Source organism: Impatiens glandulifera, chromosome 6 (assembly GCF_907164915.1).
Source record: "Impatiens glandulifera chromosome 6, dImpGla2.1, whole genome shotgun sequence".
Taxonomy (NCBI): Eukaryota; Viridiplantae; Streptophyta; class Magnoliopsida; order Ericales; family Balsaminaceae; genus Impatiens; species Impatiens glandulifera.
The window spans coordinates 11690697-11711690 of NC_061867.1; the positions used below are offsets into that span (position 1 = coordinate 11690697).

Genomic DNA, 20994 nt, shown 5'->3' on the forward strand with positions numbered 1-20994 from the left:
CTCCGATTTCTTTAGGGAAATGTGTTCTTTAAAGCCACCCTGAAGGTGTGACATGAAACATCTTAGGTCTATATATCTTGCCAAGAAGGAGGCGGGAGGGAATAATGATTCTTTTGCTTATAACGTTTATGAGTTTTCACTAGTATTTCAAGTGTGAACCTATGATGTCATCAAAAGCTTTATCCTTAAATTCTCCAGAAGGAAGGAGCTTGATGAGCCTTTACGCCCAATGATAATATTCTATTATTCAAATAGGAAGAACATCATTCCAGAGATAAAGTCTTCCCTTCAGAGCACAGTGATGATTAAGATGGAAGAGTCCTCCATGGAGAAGAGCTTGTACAGTGGATAGACTTTGAACAAATAGACAATTTTTTTGATGATTTATTTGAGGGTTTTTCAGATGGGGGAGGAAGAGAAAGGTTGAAGATGTAGAACTTACTCCCAAACTTGCCAACAGGAAGAGAAAGACTGAAGATGAAGATGTAGATACTACTCTCAAACCTACCAAGAGGAAGAGAAAGCTTGAATATGATGTAGAATCTACTCCCAAACATGCTCCCAAACCTTCCAACAGGAGGAAACCTGCCAAGAGTCTTACTCCTCCCCGTAGTTCCCTTAGTCCCCCCATCGCGATGTCAACACCTACATCACCACCTGCACTTGTTGTTGGATGTAAATGTGATCAGCTGAAGGAGGATGTCAAAGAGATGAAAATAGACATAATGGTCATCAAAGAGAATCAACATAATCACCATCTTTAGTTGAAACAGATGGTTCTTAGTATGGTTGACCATATGGTCAACCATCTGACCAACTAGATGGCCATATTATTAGCCAAACTAGATAAGGAGGAGGAGAAGAAGAGGAATAAGGAGATGAAGGATGAGGTAGAAAATGAGGAGAAGAAGGATGAGGATAAAATTTTTGATAAGGACGTACCATCGTGAGATGCAACCATACTATTGAAATGCAATTGTTCATTATAAATGGTATGGTCGCGTCTCACGATGACACGCTCGTGTTGCGACGACACCATTGAAGTCATGCAATTGTTCATCTTCAATGGTGTCATCGCGAGACGAGCGCACCATTGAGTATCGCGACCATACCATTTGTGACGCGACTGACCAAAATGTTTTTCAATTTTGTAGTAGAAGGAGATAGAGTTAAAAATAAAGGTTGATGATGAAAAGGTTGGTGATGAGAAGGTTGGTGATGAGAAGGTTGATGATGAGAAGGTTGATGATGAGAAGGTTAATGATGAGAATAAGGATGAGAAGGTTGATGAGGAAAAGGTTGATGATGAGAATAAGGATGAGAATGTTGATGAGGAGATGAAGGAGAAAGAGAATGAGGAGAAGAATGAGAATGATAATGAAATGATGCTCATCCAATTTGTGCGACAGAAGAATAAGCAAGAGAAGGAGAAGGTGAAGGAGAAGAAGCATATGATGAAGCAAGAGGAGGAGGATGAGAAAGAGAAGGAGAAAGATGAGAAGGTAAAGAAACAAAAATAAGAGAAGATGAATCAGATGCAAGAGGAGGAGGATGATTTGAAAGAATTCATTACTCCTCCTAAAAAATAACATTTGAGCGAAATAAGAATAATAGGAACAAGAAGCCTAAGAATGATGCCTTGTACACCAACCCTTCGGGAAAATAGATAATGTCAAATGATACTTTAACGGTCAATCCCTTTCTCAAATTTGAAGAACATATGCTGACTAAATTGCAAAATGGATGAAAAATTCAAAAACTGACAAAGAAAAAAAGAATGTCAATAATTGTCTTGCAGACAAGGTATTCTTTACTAGAATTCTGAAAAGGCCCAAGTGGCTCTAAGATGAGGTAAGTCGTGCAATTAATCTTCAATGTTATGATCAATATTATGATCACGTTACGCAAGCACACTCGTCTCGCAACGGCACGCCCGTCTCGCGACGACACGCTTGTCTCGCGATCAAACCATTGAAGCCATGCAATTATTCATTATAAATAGTTTAAATGTATATTTAATGTTTTTTATTTGTGCATGAAATTGAATCTAGCTGCTTTCTTTTGAGAAAACGAATTTCCCTATATCCAAAGACATCGAAAAAATTTCACAATTACGGATTGTATGCTCAGATGTAGGTTCAAACTACAGTACCCAAAGTTTATTGTAGATCCTGACAATTATGACATTGAAGAATTTATGGAGTACTACTAGGGTTCTGAAGATAGATATATGGTTGAATGGAAAGAAGTTGATGATATATATGTCCTATTTAACCTCGGTAACCTACACTAGGTACTGTGCGTGTGCGTCTACAAGAGTGGCATATCGACGTGTATGATTGCGATTCCATAGTTTATAAGGATATTGATTTATTCATGAAACCAATGTGTGAAATTTTTCCGTATATATTTTATAAAGCAATGGCTCCTCCTAAAAAAGTAAGGTTTTCTTTGCTTTCTTTAAAAGCTATGAAATACGAAAGACTTCCACACCCACAAGTCCCCCAAAGCATCAAAAAGTGGAGTATGTGTTGTCTTTTTACTTATGTATCTGGAGTACTTGACTGTTAACCTAGGTATAGAACATGTGACCTTAGATAACATGGTTTTTTGAAGAAAGAAGTGGGTAGTCAGATTATTCCATCAAATTTTAGAGCCACAAGTGTATTCTGTAATCCCACGTTGATGTAATGTTAATATTTTTGTAATCCCATTAATTTTATCAAACATTTATTCTTTATTCTGTAATCCAAAGTTGATGTAATGTTAATATTTTTGTGAAGTCACATAATAACATCATTAAATAAACCAAATCAACAACACAACGCACAAGAATAAAACATATTACAATAAGGCAATTAGTTCCTCAATTTTCCTAGCCGGATCAAAAAAAATTGATGACTTTTTTTGCCACTGCAAGTGAAAACATATTGAATTAGAAAGCTTAGTAACAAATCAATACCATTGCAATGTAAAACTTTTAGAAAGAATTGATAATAGAAAGCAATGTTTGAACATAATGGTATGGTACAAGGATATGGTATGGTATGGTATGGTTGCGTGACGCGACGACACTTCAAGACTGAATTGAGTATAATTTCATTGTTAAGTACCCTTCATTGCTTGCAATACATTCAAGACTGAATTGTGATTGTATCAGTCAAGACTGAGTTGCAGTAAGGAAGGATATTTAACATAGGAAGATACTTTCAAGTGAAAACATTCATTTCGTATATGCGTAATAGATATTAATTGAGGAAATTCAAGACTGAATTGTTGTAAGAAAACTTCATGTCTGAATTGCAGTAAGGAAGGATACTGAATTGAGTATCCTTCTTTTCCTGTAATTCAAACTTGAAGATAACTTTCAATGTAAAATCATTTCGTGTATGTGTAATAAATACTTCACCTCTATTTATAAAGAAAAGAAACATAAAAAGAAGTGTAACTTTAACTTTAAACTTTAACTTTAAATTTAAATTTACATAACATAAAAAGAAGTGCAATTATTCATTAGGTTGCGTTTCGCGATGATCGGTTGCGTCTCGCGATGGCACGCTCGTCTCGCGACCATACAATTGAAATGCAACTGTTCATTGTAAATGGTATGATCGCGTCTCGCGATGGTCGGTTGCGTCTCGTGACGAAACTCACGTCTCGCGACGAAACTCACGTCTCGCGACGAAACTCACGTCTCGCGACCATACCATTGAAATGCAATTGTTCATTATAAATGGTATGGTCGCGTCTCGCGATGGTCGGTTGCGTCTTGTGATAGCACGTACGTCTTGTAACCATACCATTGAAATGCAATTGTTCATTATAAATGATATGATCGCATCTCGCTATGGTCGGTTGTGTCTCGCGACGACACATTCGTCTCACCACCATACGATTGAGAGTGTTTGAATTAAATCCATTTGATAATCATCACTTAATTTAAGAGAGTGTTTTCATTTGATATTAATATGAAAAATAAAAACAACTTACATACTAGGTACTTGAAATTATTTAAACACTTAATTAACTCATGATAGATTATATTGATTCTAGATGTTTCAATATGTTAATTAATAGTGATGAGCTACTTGATGAGATAAAATTTGTACTTGGGTAGATAGAACAGGTGAAGACAATTCAAGAGAAACTGAATCTAAATCCATATAAAGGAGTCAAATTTTCCATATCTTGTACAGTTTTTTACAACAACCCATAAGTCTATTTTGTAAATCAACTATACTCTCAACTTATATAATCAAATAATGAACCATAACATAACACACACTAGTTGATTTTATACCAATCTCAAACCACCAAGTCAGACACTATCAAAATCTGAAGCAATCAATAGCCAATGATCATATCACCCACTATAGATCTAAAACATACCAAAGAATACTAGTAACTATACCATGCTATCAAGAAACAAACAACAAACAATGTATTTTAGAATAGAACGAAAGTATACCAGTAACGGCCTCCATCGTGCTCATGGTTGTGTCGTTATGTCCGAAATGAGCAACAAAGACTCCATCACCTCAATTGTTTATGGTTGACTTCGCCGTTGTGTGTCGTTATGTCCGTCGTTGGGGTTTCGTCTTTTCTATTCGTTGTTCGCCGTTTAGGGTTTAAAGAGAAGGAGGATAAGACCGAGAAGAGAGAGAATGGGGAAGAACGAAATGATAAAAAAAATGGGAAAATTATAATAAATATTAAGGGCATTATGGACTTTTCACGGGCCATACGTCGCGTTAAACGACGAATAAATCGTATGACGCGAAGAAGTATTTTTATCCAAAATTATCATTTTTGCAATGTTTGTTAGGCCGGGTCATTTCCTAAAACCGCCCACCATTAGGGTCATTTCATTAATTTTTCTAAGAGAAGAAGTAAACTTAAAAATATAATATTATTGATTTTTTTTTTTTAAATTGTATCATTCCTTAATCCTTATATAATAGTTTTAAAAATAACAAACTAATTAATATTTTATTAACAAAAGTAACTAACTATTAAAATTATTGAGTTAAACTAACTAATTAATAAATTATTAAATTGTTTTTATTATTTTTTATATATTTGTTTATTTTTAGATATTAAGATTTTTTATGAATATTTTTTTATAAAAATACTTGATAAAAAATAGATTATTAAAATGGTTTTAAATCTTAAATTAAAAAAAATTAAGACATTTTAATATTTAATTATTATTTCAGTATCTAAACTTTTAGATAAAATAATTCAGTAAAAATTCTATAAATAATACATTTGACGATCAAAATTTATTAATTAAAAGAGTTATTAATTAATCGATAAATTAATAATTAATATTTTATTAATTTATATATTAATTAATATTTTATTAATTTACAGTAAAATATTTAGTTTACAAACACCTTTAAGCTTCCACTTAACTATTGTATACAATGCATGTACTATATTAAATGAATGACCCAATTTGAAAGAAACTTTCAATCTCCCACCTTATTATGTTTATCTATATAAATAATATCAAAATACTGTAGGTTAACACAAACAAATCATACACACAACATGGCTTCCCATCTTAAAGGTGTGAAAAAAAACAATGACAGATGAGATTCGAAGAGCATTATGCAAGCACAACAAGGATAATCCAAGTCTCACTCAAAAGCAATTGCAAGAATGAGTTCATAGTAACTATGGTTTGCAGGTGAGTTAAGCGACAATATCGAATACAATTAAGCGGTCTTTAGAGTATCTCTCATTTGCTCCCGAAAGAGGCGATGTTATTGAAAGCGTTATTTGAATTAATAAAGATGATATCAATGAAGAAGATGATGGAAGTTCTACAATGGAGCCCTTTTCGTGAAACGAAACTATTAAAACGACAATCACATTGAACAATTTCTTGTTGAACTATGAGAAAACAACACCAGAAGTTCTTACCATGCTAAGGAAAATTAGAGACGACATTCAAGGGGAAATTGATTTCAACAAAAAAACAAAAGACAATTGAGTCATTTTTCAAAAAACTTTCATAAATTATTCATTTAATATGCTATATATAAGGAATTATTAATTTATATTTTACATGAGGTGTAAAGAAATTATCAAAAATGTATTATCTTATAAATTTAGCGAATTTTTAATTTAACACCCTATCCCCGAGTCGAACCGCCCAAAAATATTATCTTAGAGAGTTTATTAAATAATCGAGTTTATACTGTATTGTCATAAAAAAAATTGGTTAAAAAATTCAAATAAAAATATAAAAATTAAGGCCTCATTTGATTCAGCCTCGTAATAAATTTCTATAGTAATTTTCATAATAAATTCACGCAAAAATTATATTCAAACACATTTTGCTTTTGAACTCACTTTTCTTTCTAACTCCCTCATTGCTTTTAAAGCTTATAATTTCAGCGTTTTTCTCTCTTATCATTTTTAACTCCCTCATTGCATTTTTTAAACTTATAATTTCAGCGTTTTTTAAAATTTTTAAATATTTTTTTTATGCATTCTCACTCATCTATTTCAATCTTTTTTAATCATTTTATTCATTTTCTCTCATCTATTTCTAATCATTTTATTCATTTTCTCTTATTTATTAATCTATTTTTAATATTTTTTATATTTATATAAAATTATTATAATAATAAAATATTTATTTAAATATATTTTAATTTATTATTTATAATATATAATATATTTATTAATTAAACAAAAAAATAGACTGTATTTATTAAAATTTATAATTATAGTTTAGAAATCAAATTAACTTTAATTGATTATCCAAAATACCAATTACAATTAAGATAATCAAAAGTGAACTGTTAATAGGAAAAGAGTAAGAGAACTCAAAAAATAATTAATAATAGAGAGGAAAATGTGAAAAGATAAAAAGATAAAAAGATATATAATAATAAGTTATTTTTTATTGACTTATATGACCATCTAATAGGTACATACAATACAAAGAGATTAAGTATACCGGACAAACTTATTCTTTATGGATCTATCCCTCAATGAGATTTTTACTATGCAGACTTTCTCTTTGAATCACATGGTCATCTCTTCTTTCTATGCTCTTATTCTTCTAGAGTGTAGAGTATGTTGCAATCTATTTTAAGCATAAACAAACTGGTCTGGTCTAAGGGCATCTCCAACCCTACTGCAAACTGGGTTTGCAGTAGCCCATTCTCCTCCAACCGGCCTCCAAATCCTCCGCCAAAATGAAGTTCTGGCATATCTAGAGGAAGAAGCCAAAATGAAGTTCCGGCATATCTAGAGGAAGAAGACGCCATATATGGCGGAAGACCTGCAATTATCCAAAATATGTGAAAAGGTCCTGGTACTTTTTTATTTTAATTAAAATTTTCTTTAAGTTTTCTTTTATATTAAACATTTATTTAATTATATATATTTATAATCTTTTTGTATTTATTTATAATTTATTTAAGTATTTAATAATTTTATTTATTTATATTATAAATTTATAATTATAAATAATATTGATAAAAAAATTAACAATTTTCAAAAAAATATAAAATAATAATAATTCGTTATATGTTATAAAATTTAAAAAACACACTTAAATTACTAAAACAATACTTAAAAATAAAAATTACAATAATAAAAATTACAACATAAATAATACAATAATTAAAATTACAACATAAATAATACAATAATTAAAATTACAACATAAATAATACAATAATTAATAATCTGATAAATTAGCATCACTTCCTCCAAGATTATTGAAATATCCTGAAAATGTACCCGTCGCGAATGGATCTGGTTGATCTTGATTTTGAGCTCTTTTTTCCATTATTCGTGCTTGTTCAGCCTCAATAAATGTTCGAAGCTGTGGATCTCTTATTTTACTCGAATCTTTCAATAAAATTTTATTTTCTTCCTTAATCTCTTTCAATGCATTATGATATTGCATTTGTTCATTTATCCTTCTTAGTTCTTCAACCATTCAAATTGAAACGGAAACGCTTTCACCGGAGGTCGAAATGGTGATAGATGAAAATACTCGATTTCAAGATTTTATTTCTCGATATGGAAAAATTAGAAACAGAGAAGCTCACATAGAACTTCGTAATGCATTAATTGATCATCTGTGGGAGGAGTACACCAATTCCGAGAATTGATATCATTTTTATTATTTGTACTTGTGTAAGTTCTTTTTTAATAATATTTAATTTAATATAATTTTTATTTTATAATTTTTGTTTGTTTAAAATATTATAAAATTATATTTATGTGTATGAATTATTAATTTATAAAAAAAATTCATAAATAAATGAGAAAAGATTGGGGTTAAATTTATAAAGTTGATAAATATATAGATAATATTAGTAAAGTTAAAAAGTTGGTGTAAAAAAGAATATTCTGAGAATATTCTTTTGAGTTTGGAAATGAGTTTTTGGGTTGGAGATGAATTACGTTTGATGTGACGTTTACTGCATTTTGGAGATGAAAATGGGGGTGAGGGTTGAAGATGGTCTAACTCAACCTTTCCAGGTCCTTTGATTTTAGTGCTTCGACCCGAAGATATAGCTTAACGCTAGTTCAGTGGATAAGACGGCTGTGCTCCAGCTCACTCAAGAATGGGACGGCAATAGTCCGCCGACATATTTTTTGAAAAATTAAAAATAAAAATGAAGACAAAAGGTGAATTTTTAAATAAAATAGAATAAGAGACTGGAAATTGTAAAATATTATTAAATATTTTTATATATATCTATATATTTTTTTATATCATATATATATATATAATTTATTTAAAATTATATATTTATAAAAATTAATATATTCATATCATTTATTTTAAAATATATTAATTTTTAATTTAAATTATTTATTAATATTTAAAATTATATATTAACAAAAATTTATAAAAAATATTATATTAATATAATTTATTTTCAAATATAATATTTTTTAATTTAAATCATTTATTAATAATTAAATAATATTATTTATTAATAATTAAATAATATTATAAATATAAAAAATAAATAAACTAAGCATAAATCTAAATCGTTCAAACTTATCAATTAAATAAGCTGAGATAATATTAAATATACATATGAATAGCTATCTACTTTTGATTTAGATTATATAGGCTTAGTTTATTAAAAGAGTTTATATAATGTAAACAAAATTTATTGAAAAAAATATAACTCGGTTTAAGCATAATATATATTTTTTTAAAATGATGGTTTCACTTCTCTTCTAAAGTGTGAATTAGTGTAGGTTAAGCACATAACCGCAAACATATTTAACTAATCGCAAAACTTATCCACGATGAATTTGAACCAATAACCTAATAAACCTTCTATTTCTAAATCATACTTATAATTTATTATAAATAAATTTTCAAAGGACCAGAACCCAACAAATAAATTTAAATTATCTTTTTTTCTGCAATATAAATAAATTTATTCAACTGTATGTAATAATTCCTCGTGCTATACATTATTTAATTATTGATTGATTTTATTAATATTTTCCTCTTAATAAAAAAAAAGTATTCCTACGAAATAAATAACGTGCGCAATATCTTTTTTTATATTGGAGTCGTCTCCTACCCGGACGATGGTCCTCCCTCGCCGTCCACTTTCCTCTTCTTTCACACCTTCATTATAATAAATACCCTCATCTCTCTCTCTTTCTTTCTTCATTCTCCCACCAAATTCTCCGATCTATCTAATCATGGCAGATTCTTCACTGAAGGGAGGAATTACTGAACAAAAAACCCTTTTCTCTCCTTACAAGATGAGCAATTTCAATCTCTCACACAGGTAATAATAATTTGTATAATTTTTCAAATAATCTCAGATCAGGTTTTGATTTTGGTGTACTTGAAATTACAGGGTGGTTCTGGCGCCAATGACTAGGTGCAGGGCAATTAATGGGATTCCTGGACAGGGTTTGGTTGATTATTATACTCAAAGGGCTACCGACGGCGGATTTCTCATCACAGAAGGGACTCTTGTTTCTGATAACGCCGGCGGGTATGACGTCATTGTCGTTAATTATTACTACTTAGAACATCACTATTACTAGTGGTGGGATCATCAGATTCATCACCACTTATTTTACTTTTTTTTTATGGATGGTAGGACCATCTCTTTTGATGGGATTATGACACTATTCAACTTTAATTAACAAAAATATATGTCTATTTATTAAGATAGATATTTTGTTATATAAAATTTTAGTGATTACATTATGGGCCTTGTTCTCTTTGTGTTTTTAAAAAAATCCATCCCAAATCAATTTTCCAATCAATCACTTCTCAACAATCACATCACTCATTTCATTAATCAAAATACTAAAATACTCTCTATTTTAAATTATTATTTTTTATTTTATTCATATATATCAATACCCTTTAAGTCTTTTTACCAAAAATAATCATTATCTCCTCAAAATCATCACCAATCATTACATCTTTTCCTCTCTAGGTTTTTTAAAAAACCCCAATCCGAACAAGGCCTTGATTATATTTATTGTTTTTACTTGCTTGTAAATATAGGTTTATTAGGTATATTTTATGTTAGGTTAATTAAATATAATAATTTGTATTAACAGTAAAAAAAATTAATTTAGTTGGCTTAATATTTTATTTTATTTTTGTTAATATTTAACTAAATATTAGAACAACTTAGTTGAATTAGAGTATTTCGGTAAGTCTTCAAAATGGAATCGTGTCGAAAAGAATTTTTATCCAAATATTAGTTGGACAAGTATTAGCGGACGATCTATATATAGGTTCGTGATGCATTGGTACCCGAAATCAAGATATTGGTATTGGACTTATTAATCGATTAATAAGTCTTGAGAATTAGGGTGCCCGGAGTGAAATTTTTCATTAAGTAGTTATATTTTTTTTAATGTTTTATTGAATAAATATAATGAGTGTGTATTATTTTAAACCAGATTAATATAATTTAGTTGGTTAAATGTTTTGTTAACTTATATAGTGATGTAGAGATTAAACTTTGTTGATGTTTTTATTTTTCTGATTTTGGGTGTCGTCCTGAGGGGTAACTGGCCTTATCTTAGGGTTAGCCTTAATCGACCACGAGACTAGCACATGTTGACCATTACTCTAAACAAATGCACATGTTGAATCACTCTAGAGGGTGGCCCTAGTTGACCTTCTAACTAGCATTACCCTGAGTCCCACCATTACTCTATACAAATGTACATGTTGAATCACTCTAGAGGGTGGCCTTGGTCCCTAGGGCAACCTCTTAACTAGCATTACCCTAAGTCTGACTATTACTCTATACAAATGCACATGTTGAATCACTCTAGATACACCACGACCCACTTAAGTATAGGGCTAATTGTTCATATATTAATCTATATTTTATAATCCAAATTTAACAAGATTATTTAAATAACTAGAATATAAAGGTTTCTTTGAAATTTCACTCTATCCCACCAACCATATCTAAGGAATTTTGTAGGTTTCCTCATTGTCCTGGGATTTACAACAAGGAACAAGTGGAGGCATGGAAGACCGTGGTAGATGCGGTCCATGCCAAAGGCTCGGTCTTATTCTGTCAACTCTGGCACGTCGGCCGAGCTTCTCATTATGGTACTTCAATTCTTCGATATCGAACTTGCATTCAAAACTCGTTTTGTTTCATGAACTTTTAGAATGGTGTCATATTAATGTATTGATAATTTTATAACTTAACAAGAGTCGATCAATGGAAATTTATCATTTTTCAGTGTATCAACCTAATGGGGGTTCTCCAATATCGTCTACAACCACACCCATATCAAACCGATGGAGAATTTTGATGCCTGATGGATCACACGGCAAGTATCCCGAGCCACGAGCATTGGCCACACACGAGGTCCCGGATATTGTCAATCTCTATAGACAGGCTGCCCTCAACGCCAATGAAGCTGGTTATTACTATAATTCAGACACATTTTTATTTGTTTTGGTTGATGAATTAAATGATTTGAACAAAAAATTTACCAAATTTACAGGATTTGATGGAATTGAAATCCACGGGGCTCATGGCTACCTCATTGACCAATTCATCAAGAATGGAATCAACAACCGAACCGACGAATATGGTGGCTCGATAGAAAACCGATGCAAGTTCCTTATTCAGGTCATCCGAGCTGTCATATCTGCTGTGGGTCCTAACCGTGTTGGTGTTCGTATATCCCCAGCCATTGATCACCTTGACGCAATGGATTCCGACCCTCAGGGCTTAGGCCTGTCGGTTATCGAAAGACTGAACGATATCCAAACCAATGTGGGCTCGAAGCTTGCATACCTCCACGTGACTCAACCGAGATACACTGCTTATGGCCAAACCGAGGCAGGAAAACATGGTAGTGAAGACGAGGAAGCGCGTTTGATGAGGACGTGGAGACGGGCTTATAATGGCACGTTTATTTGTAGCGGAGGGTTTACGAGAGAGCTTGCATTGAAGGCCGTGGAAGATGGCGATGCTGATTTGGTTTCTTTTGGTAGGCTTTTTATCTCCAACCCTGATCTCGTCGAGAGATTGAAGATAAATGCGCCTTTGACTAGGTACAATAGGCGCACGTTCTATACTCATGATCCTGTTGTTGGCTATACCGATTATAGTTTTCTTAACCCGAAAGGGTTATCGCGTCTCTAAATCAGGATTAGACGCAAATTATCAATATTATGTGTAAAACTCAATGAGCTTGTATTTTTTTTCTTTTGAAAAATGTCAGTATGAGAGTGTTTAAGCTCGAAAAAAGCATTACAAAAAAGAGTGTCTAAAGCAGGGAACAAAGGATAATGTATGTATTAGACGCAAATTATTGATATTATGTAAAATTCAATGACCTCGTAGTTTTTTCTTTTGAAAATTCGATAAAAATATTACAAAAAGAGTGTCTAAAGTAGGGTATGATACCATATCTTTTTTATAATGGAAATTCACCCTAACTCGATTTTTATTTTACTAACCGATTCAAAAAATGACAAAATAAGTGTTTAAGTAGGGATCACAAGTACTCTATAGCAAGGGAGTGTAGTACTTATTCCCGAACCCCGAATTTTCATTTACTAACTAATCTCGAATCCAATAGGCATCTCAATTTGTATCACATCCCTTATTCGGGCCTCTAAAGTGTCATCAAACAAAGTCCATCCACATATTAACCATTTGACAAAAATAATGAAAACAATCTTTAAAAATTGAATTAACAAACTTATATGAAATGATGATCATCAACCAACAAGAATCACACAAAACAAAACCAAAGATTCATCAAAGGCCACAAAAGCAGTGACTACTACTACAAATACCATAAAACACATAAACTAGTTGTAATTTCTATGCTTCAAATTCATTCTTCACCCAATTCTTCCCATACTTAACCTTCATCTTCTCATCAAGCTCCCTATTCTTAATCTCGGCCATCTTGGCCACACTCTCAACTGACTCCGCCTGAACCCTAGCAATCCTACGGCTCCTCTTCAACTCAGTCGCCTCTCTATCAGCTTCCAACCCTTCATACTCTCTAACCCAACAACTCTGCACAATGCAACTCAACATCAAGACAATAACTTGCAATCCAAATGCAGCCACCAAAACGCCACATTCAAGTCTCACAAGCAATTTCGCTTCTCTTGGGTCTCTGGGTGATTTGAGTAATGAAAGACTCGATTTTTCTTTGGTGAAAAGGGATAATATGCCAAGAAGCTGGCCGGCAGATGAAGCAATGAGGAGAGAAATGTGGGTTACGAAACAGAAACTGGTGAGATGGGAATAGAAACCCAGGAAGGAAGATAGAAGTGAAAGAGAGGAGACTGTTAGAAATGCATAGCCGAATGAAGTTGGAGGCCATTTAAGGAGGATTATTGGGGCTAGGGAGGATGCTGAGAGGATGAAGAGAGTGAAATTTAGACATGAAAGGAGAAGATTTGCGAATGAACATGATTTTCTAACCTTGTAAGATGCCATATCTCAGTTGGAGAAAGAAAGATTTAGTTTTTCTTTGGAAGGAAGAGAATTTTGAGTGATTTTTGTTGTTGGGGAGATGGAATTTGAATGTTATGTTATAGGGTAGGAGGAGGGATTTGGCCGTTGAGGGTACACGTTGGCAACGGCTATGTTGGAGATGAGGGCCCCACTTTTGGGGAAAATCCAAATTTGATTTAGAGTTTTTGGATGTTTTATGACTTTTGAGAAAATTGAAAATGAAATTTGAAAACTTTGATATTAAATAATGGCCCCATTTGTGTTTCTTTCTGTTGGACATTTACTGTTGATGAATGTTTATATTTGCTCCATTTTGAAAATATTTGAAGATAAATTATCAAAATATAGATTCATATATAAATAAAAATAATTAAATGGGTACATTATGGACAGATGAGAATATATGTTTTAATAGGATAAAAACTTTTATTTATATATATATATATATATATTTAAATCTCACTTTTCGTCTTTAATAAATAAGATTTTCTATCCAATAATTATATATATATATATATATATATATTTAAATCTCACTTTTCGTCTTTAATAAATAAAATTTTCTATATAAATTATTGGAGGCATAGGGTGAGATATTTACAATTTGAACCAATTTATTTACTATTTTTAACCATTTGACTCAAAAAGTTTTGCACAAAAGTCAGCATTCTGCTTGCGATATGAAATTCTTTTTTTTTTATCGACAATTTTTCAGTCAAAAACGAAAACTTTGATTTAATCTCATTTGGATTCATATAATAAAACAATTATACGTGTTCAACCAACGAAATGAACCAAAACATAAGTTAAATAAACGAAAAGAAAGCAATATCGGCTAGCGATATGAAATCCCTTCTTTTTCAGTTAGCTATATGTCAATACTCTTCTATGGATAATTTTCCAGTCAAAAAATGAAATTTTTGATTGAATATCATTTGGGATTCATATGATAAAACAATTATACGAGTTTAATCAGCGAATTGAACCAAAACATAAGTTAAATAAGCGAAAAGAAAGCGAAGTTCAATGGATTACAAGTCTTTGTATCCAATCTTACTTCATCATCATGACTAAATAAAATACACGCAGATAAGATAGTAGCAAACAAATAGTTTGCATCAAAACCAGCTTAAATCATAATGTAGAGATTAAATAAACCATTAATGTAGTTAGCAACATAACATTTAATGGTGTCATGTCATGTCCAGTTCTAGTATATGTTGTGTATGAAGAAAAAGAGAGGAAAAAATAGAACAATCCATTACTTCAGAGTTCATACATACCAAAAGTAACTTAGAATGTTATCTTTATACCGTAAATATGCCCTCGATTCGATCAAGAGATGCTTGCAGCCGACCTGAGTTCATGTTGAACAACGGGTCACCTGTACCCACAGCCCTGCCAAAATAAAAGTAAAAAATCACTAAATTAGATAGAGGAAAACGAAAGATATAAAGATCTGTATTGAACTCGGTCCACTCGAGTTGCTTGAAACTCCATTACTACTTAGGTCATAACTCTGTTCAATTCGCGAAATATAGATCAATGAAATGGTTTTATCCTTTCAGAAAAACAAAAACTAAACAGAGGTAAGAAAAATATGCAGAATCAATGAGCTTGCCCTGTGATTTCTGGAAGAACATAGTCTGCCCTCCATCCAAACCGAAAATCAATGCCAGGGCACAAGCCGAGTGTCGTCTTGTTTCTGATACGAGAAACACCATCTCCTCCCAAACAAGTTGTAAGCTTCCATTTCCAACCTGTAGCATTGAGCTGAAAACTATGTCCAACACCAACCTGCAATTTCCCATTCAAAAAAAGATGCCAATTTTCAAACTAATTGCCTATACCATGACACCCAACTTCAATAACATATAGTATTATCATCGAACCTGAAGATTTAGGAATTTCGTTATAGGAATCTTCTTTGAAAGAAGGCGTACATCTTTTTGAAGTGGCTCATATATCAACTTCCATTTACGTTCATAAGACAATGGCTTCAACACCAACTTAGCATGATAATCATTCATTTCAGCATTGTAGAACTACACCACAAAAAATCATAGGTACCCAGTTCACATTTTTGTATCATTAACCTAATTTTATCCTAATCATTCAAATCCAATCCAAACAAAAATCCACTATCTATTGAGCAAACAGATGAAAACAGTTCTATAAAGAAAACCTAATTTGGAAGATAGAAAGTAGCTATAGATAAAGGGTGACCTCTAGATTTATTCCAACACGAAAAGTTTCAATCTCTTTACGGAATTTGATGAACAATTCGGAGGGAATCAAATTGATGTTGTAGAGGTCATCCCAGGAGCTCGGTTCTTCACTGCTTGAACCGGCATAGTCCATTTTTGAAACGGAAAAAGCACTGGCGTCGATTGAGCGATACTTACAGAGGAATTTTGCTTCTTCTAATTCATGTTTAATTCTTCTTGGAGGAGAGAATCGGTCGTGAAGAAGAGACTCTCACTGAACTAGAACTGGGATTTTTGGGGTAGGGATTTGGACACTCGGTTGAACCGTTCGATAATTATTTTGTCTGTCCTTCATATTTTTATAAAATAATAAATAGGTACCCTAACTTTTTCCTCTCTATTTTATGTTTAAATTATATAAAAAAAACTTTTTCCTCTCTATTTTATGTTTAAATTATATAAAAAAAATTGAATTTGAAAAGTTTGATTGTGATTGGTAGAATTATTCAGATTAAGTTTGATTGTGTTATTTAAATTAGGGGTAAAATTATAATTTCTTTTGGTGTATCGAAAATACATACAATAACGAAAAATATTAAAAATACTGATTTTTTATTTATACCGAACAAAATGGTAAAGTGTGGTATCGATACCGAAATTAACGGCACTATAAATGTAAGAATTCTTAGAGTTGGTGTAGATTTAAAAAAATAAAGATAAAATTATAGATAAAATGAGTGAATTAATATTTAAAATAAATTAAATAAACAAATTAAAAAATGAGTGGTAATGTCAAATTTCTTCCCACCTAAGCCTTTTAGTAGATTAGTCTTTGATAAATAATATGTGTAAATTAACAAAATATATAATACTTATAAATAATTAATTTTTATTTCAAAAATTAGATACACTTCCAGATTAACTTTTCAGAAAAAAATCAAGAATCAATCTTAATATATATTTTTTTCTTTTTTGAAAAGAGATTATCTCCAACCTTAATAGATTTATATATATATATTTATATATTTAGTGTTAATTTAATTTTTAAAAATTAAATCAAAATATAATTAAACTTTAATATTATTCGGTACGAACGTTATAATACTGACGTTACTTGTATCATACCGAGATTTCGGTATATTGAAATAATAGTATAATAATAATATGATTTTTCTGTAAATAAACTTGGTACTAAACTGTGGCTAAAAATTAATATTATATTTTATATAAATGTAATATTTGTTTATATTTTATAATATAAATGATATAGTTTTAGGATTAGAAAAGCTTATTTAAACTTTCATGTTTGTAATACATTTAGTAAATATTTAAAAACAATAAAAATAGAATTAATAATTCAGTATTAACCTATGGAGATAACTCTAGTGACAAAAATGATTGCTTATCAAAATTCAAAATTCAATTCTCATTAAACCGTCTTAAATTTAACTTATATCTTTAAGAAAAAAAGAATTAATGACAAGTGTTACAATATACATTTATATTTGAAGACGATTTAAAATTACAGTTGTCACACAAATTGATCAAAGATCAATTTAATAAAATTTGTAGTTAGAGATTTGAGAGTGAATCTATGCGAAGAAGACGATCTATCGATTCTATCAAAATAAGACATTACTTATGGATCTTTAGATATCAAATTAAGTTTTGAACCTCAACTTCCTGAAATTTCATCAGAATTGTATACTACTCTTATACTAATGATTTATAGTTAAATAGAGTTTCAATTCCAACTCGTACACCAACTATGACTCAAATACCTAACCTTAACACCCATAATCCAAACAGAACCCTAACCAAACAATTATAAAAAAGAAATACAACAATCATCCTCTTTTTATATATACATCCATCAGATCATTCAGGCCTAAATATTATCTCAACCATTTTTACTGTAAGGGAAACTTATTTCGGATGGAATCTAAGTATTAGGCTTGCTCTTTAAGCGAAAAATTAAGATAGACTTTATTGATACTTCATATCAAGAACCAAAAGATTAAGAAGATGCAAACTAGTGGAGTATTGTTGATGCCTTAGTTATGACTTGGATTATAAATACAATAGACGCAATAATTGGAAGAATATTTCAATCCAAGAAAACCAGTCGTGATCTGTGGCTTGAGATCAAGTCCATATATGAAGAAAATAATTGTCCGATAGGTAAAACCTTCAAAAAGATATTAGCTTCGTCCAACAAGGTGATCTTGACTGAATAATATTATTCTAAGGTGAGATTGTTGTGGGATGAGATGATGGGGTTAAAACATCTAAGAAGACGCAAATATAAAGGAATTCGACTTAATTATAATGGATGTTTTCTTGAAAATTTTGAAGCAGAAATGCTTCAAGAAGATGAAGAACTTAAGCTTCTTCAATTTATGATAGGGCTTGATAATAAATACAAGTATGTCAAATATCAAATTCACATTCAAGATCCATGTCCAAACGCTTACAAATTCTTTACAATGTTTCAAAATATTAAAAAAAGACCAAACAGAAAAGGCCTTTTCAAGAATCTGCAACTGTGATAAAAGAAGAAGGTGAAAGAGTTTATTATCCTCCAAACAAGAACAAGAGTGCAAGCTGCACTCATTATGGAGGCAAAGTCCACATGAAGGATGTTTGCTTTAAGTTGATTGAATATTCGGAATGGTAGAAACAACCAAAAATAATGTGATCAAGAAAAGACTATCAACTTCTATTCATGCCACTGAAAAAAGATGATTTTCATGAACTTTCCATGGATAAATACAAAATGTATAAATAGTTCTTAAATAACACGAGAGATTTCAAGAATAAGGCAAATTGATCTTCTTCATCTGTAGGTAAGTTTCATAACTATACTCATAATTCATTTGAATATGATTTCAGCATTAATTAACCAACAAACATATAATATGTGACTTATTAATTTAATTGCATTTTTGTCACATATATATAATAATAGGAATGTATTTTCATATATAAGACAATTTGATTAACTTAGAATTATGTACTTAGCTGATAGATTAAGTAGGAACATAACTGAAATAGGAACATTTAAATTTCTTAATTGTTTAAAACTAAAAGATTTATTATATGCATCATCTTTTAGATATTGTTTAATTGCAATTTCAGAACTTATAAAGGATAACAAAATAAACGGTATTTTTTCAAAATCTGATTGTTTTTTTTGGAAAATTTCAAAATCTAATATTTATTTGCAGGACCTTGTGTAACAACTCTGACTCCTAATTTAATTAGACCGAGTGCAAGATGTTTTAAAACTTACATACATAAGCGGAAAAACAAAAACTTTTGCGGAAGAGTTATAAATATATAAGTGGCATTACAAAACTCTGCCCTTTAAAAACAGACACGGTCCTTTACATCAAAAACAATTAAAAGATGGTCCAATATTACAAAAACAATGGTCTTTTAAGTGCTAGACCCTAAAAGTGCATTGAACTTCATTTTGTTCCTCCTCCCACACACACATCTCCCCTGCACCCTGCCCACCCTCCAAGCCTCCCTTAATTGAGTCAACAAAAACCTATGGTTGTGTACCTACACCACACAAGCATAGTGAGTCTAAAGACCCAACAAACATTTTAAAAGAGAATATAAAAAGACAAGTAAAAGTTGCTTTGTATTGATGTGCTGACTTGTAAAATAATTTATAAAAGTGTTGGAATAGAAACATCTTGAGCACATAATGGCCCTTTACAATTCTAAGTTGATCCTGAAAGTTAGGAATCCGGTTTGAGCACATAGTTAGAAAGGCATTCTTCGGAGTCTATCCCTAAAGTCCACAACCTGGTTAGACATTTGTCTATGTGGGTAGGATCTTCTAGAGCTCGTCCTAGAAGTCCAGTCTTAATAGAACCTCAACACATATTTTGGAATCAGACTACCAGAGCTCAACCTGGCTAGCCTTCTGCCCAGTCCATATCTCATTGTTCACAAAAAAACGTTTCATACACCTTTGAAAAACATATCTTACCTTTGAAAACAGATCATACCTTTGAAAACAGAATATACTTTGCAAAAACAGATTATATAAACAAGTGTGGGTTTCTAAAGATGAGTTGAGAAAAGAGCTTGCCTTAGATGATCTTTCTTCTATGTTATGATCTTGCTTCTAAAGGGTGCTATGATCTTACTCCTAAAGTGTGCCATTGATTTTCTTAGTAGAGAGAAGGGGGAAAAAGATAAAGTGAATGAAGGAATGCCATATATATAGTACTTAATAAGGCAGGTCACCTACTTGTCATTGGCATGGGTTAATCAAAAAGGGCTGGTCACCTACTTATCATCAGCTGTGTTTAATAATAAAATAATAAAAGGGCTGGTCACCTACTTGTCATCAGCTGAGTTTAATAATAAAATAATAAAAGGGCTGGTCACCTGCTTGTCATTGACATGTGTTAATCAAAAAGGGTTGGTCACCTGCTTGTCATCAGTTGGGTTTAATAATAATATAATAAAAGGGCTGGTCACCTACTTGTCATTGACACGGGTTAATCAAAAAGGGCTGGTCAATTGCTTGTCATCAGCTGGATTTAATAATAAAATAATAAAAGGACTGGTCACATGCTTATCATTGGCATGGGTTAATCAAAAAGGGTTGGTCACCTGCTTGTCATCAACTTGTTGAATAAGTATGGGTTTGAAGAATGAGGTGGCATAAGCATGAGGTGTCATAAGTATGAGTTGGAAGCATGAGGTGGCGTAAGCATGAGGTGGCATAAGTATGGGTTAGAAAAATATAATCAGTCGGACCCCCACGGTCGGAC

General features: G+C 31.3%; 4 protein-coding genes across 4 annotated transcripts; 2 read left to right on the top strand and 2 right to left on the bottom strand.

Annotated features, from left to right (window-relative positions):
• The first annotated feature begins 821 nt into the window (after positions 1-821).
• On the top strand, positions 822-1520 carry LOC124943157 (cilia- and flagella-associated protein 251-like). Its single transcript, XM_047483708.1, has 2 exons — positions 822-938; positions 1158-1520. Exons 1-2 carry the CDS (start codon positions 822-824, stop codon positions 1518-1520), a joined length of 480 nt encoding a protein of 159 aa, XP_047339664.1.
• Positions 1521-9608: 8088 nt separating this feature from the next.
• On the top strand, positions 9609-12856 carry LOC124941455 (12-oxophytodienoate reductase 3). Its single transcript, XM_047481788.1, has 5 exons — positions 9609-9797; positions 9870-10010; positions 11475-11605; positions 11743-11925; positions 12010-12856. Exons 1-5 carry the CDS (start codon positions 9709-9711, stop codon positions 12654-12656), a joined length of 1191 nt encoding a protein of 396 aa, XP_047337744.1. The 5' UTR covers positions 9609-9708; the 3' UTR covers positions 12657-12856.
• A 329-nt stretch (positions 12857-13185) lies between these two features.
• LOC124942550 lies at positions 13186-14056 on the bottom strand. The gene has a single exon (XM_047483076.1). The coding sequence runs from the start codon at positions 13971-13973 to the stop codon at positions 13344-13346; it is 630 nt and encodes a 209-aa protein (XP_047339032.1). The 5' UTR covers positions 13974-14056; the 3' UTR covers positions 13186-13343.
• A 1027-nt stretch (positions 14057-15083) lies between these two features.
• On the bottom strand, positions 15084-16496 carry LOC124942196. The gene is made up of 4 exons (XM_047482653.1): positions 16218-16496; positions 15884-16036; positions 15613-15788; positions 15084-15389 (listed from the first exon to the last, which is right to left on the bottom strand). Exons 1-4 carry the CDS (start codon positions 16350-16352, stop codon positions 15299-15301), a joined length of 555 nt encoding a protein of 184 aa, XP_047338609.1. The 5' UTR covers positions 16353-16496; the 3' UTR covers positions 15084-15298.
• Between the last annotated feature and the right edge of the window lie 4498 nt (positions 16497-20994).

What these genes read in the sequence shown, in the direction of transcription:
- LOC124943157 (XM_047483708.1), top strand. Translation starts at nt 822, where the DNA reads ATGGCCATATTATTAGCCAAACTAGATAAGGAGGAGGAGAAGAAGAGG. An exon ending in ATAAAATTTTTGATAAGGAC is followed by an intron (nt 939 to 1,157) that starts GTACCATCGTGA and finishes ATTTTGTAGTAG; the next exon opens with AAGGAGATAGAGTTAAAAAT.
- LOC124941455 (XM_047481788.1), top strand. Translation starts at nt 9,709, where the DNA reads ATGGCAGATTCTTCACTGAAGGGAGGAATTACTGAACAAAAAACCCTT. An exon ending in AATTTCAATCTCTCACACAG is followed by an intron (nt 9,798 to 9,869) that starts GTAATAATAATT and finishes TTGAAATTACAG; the next exon opens with GGTGGTTCTGGCGCCAATGA. An exon ending in CGGCCGAGCTTCTCATTATG is followed by an intron (nt 11,606 to 11,742) that starts GTACTTCAATTC and finishes ATCATTTTTCAG; the next exon opens with TGTATCAACCTAATGGGGGT.
- LOC124942550 (XM_047483076.1), bottom strand. Translation starts at nt 13,973, where the DNA reads ATGGCATCTTACAAGGTTAGAAAATCATGTTCATTCGCAAATCTTCTC.
- LOC124942196 (XM_047482653.1), bottom strand. Translation starts at nt 16,352, where the DNA reads ATGGACTATGCCGGTTCAAGCAGTGAAGAACCGAGCTCCTGGGATGAC. An exon ending in GTGTTGGAATAAATCTAGAG is followed by an intron (nt 16,037 to 16,217) that starts GTCACCCTTTAT and finishes TTTGTGGTGTAG; the next exon opens with TTCTACAATGCTGAAATGAA. An exon ending in GTTCTTCCAGAAATCACAGG is followed by an intron (nt 15,390 to 15,612) that starts GCAAGCTCATTG and finishes TTATTTTGGCAG; the next exon opens with GGCTGTGGGTACAGGTGACC.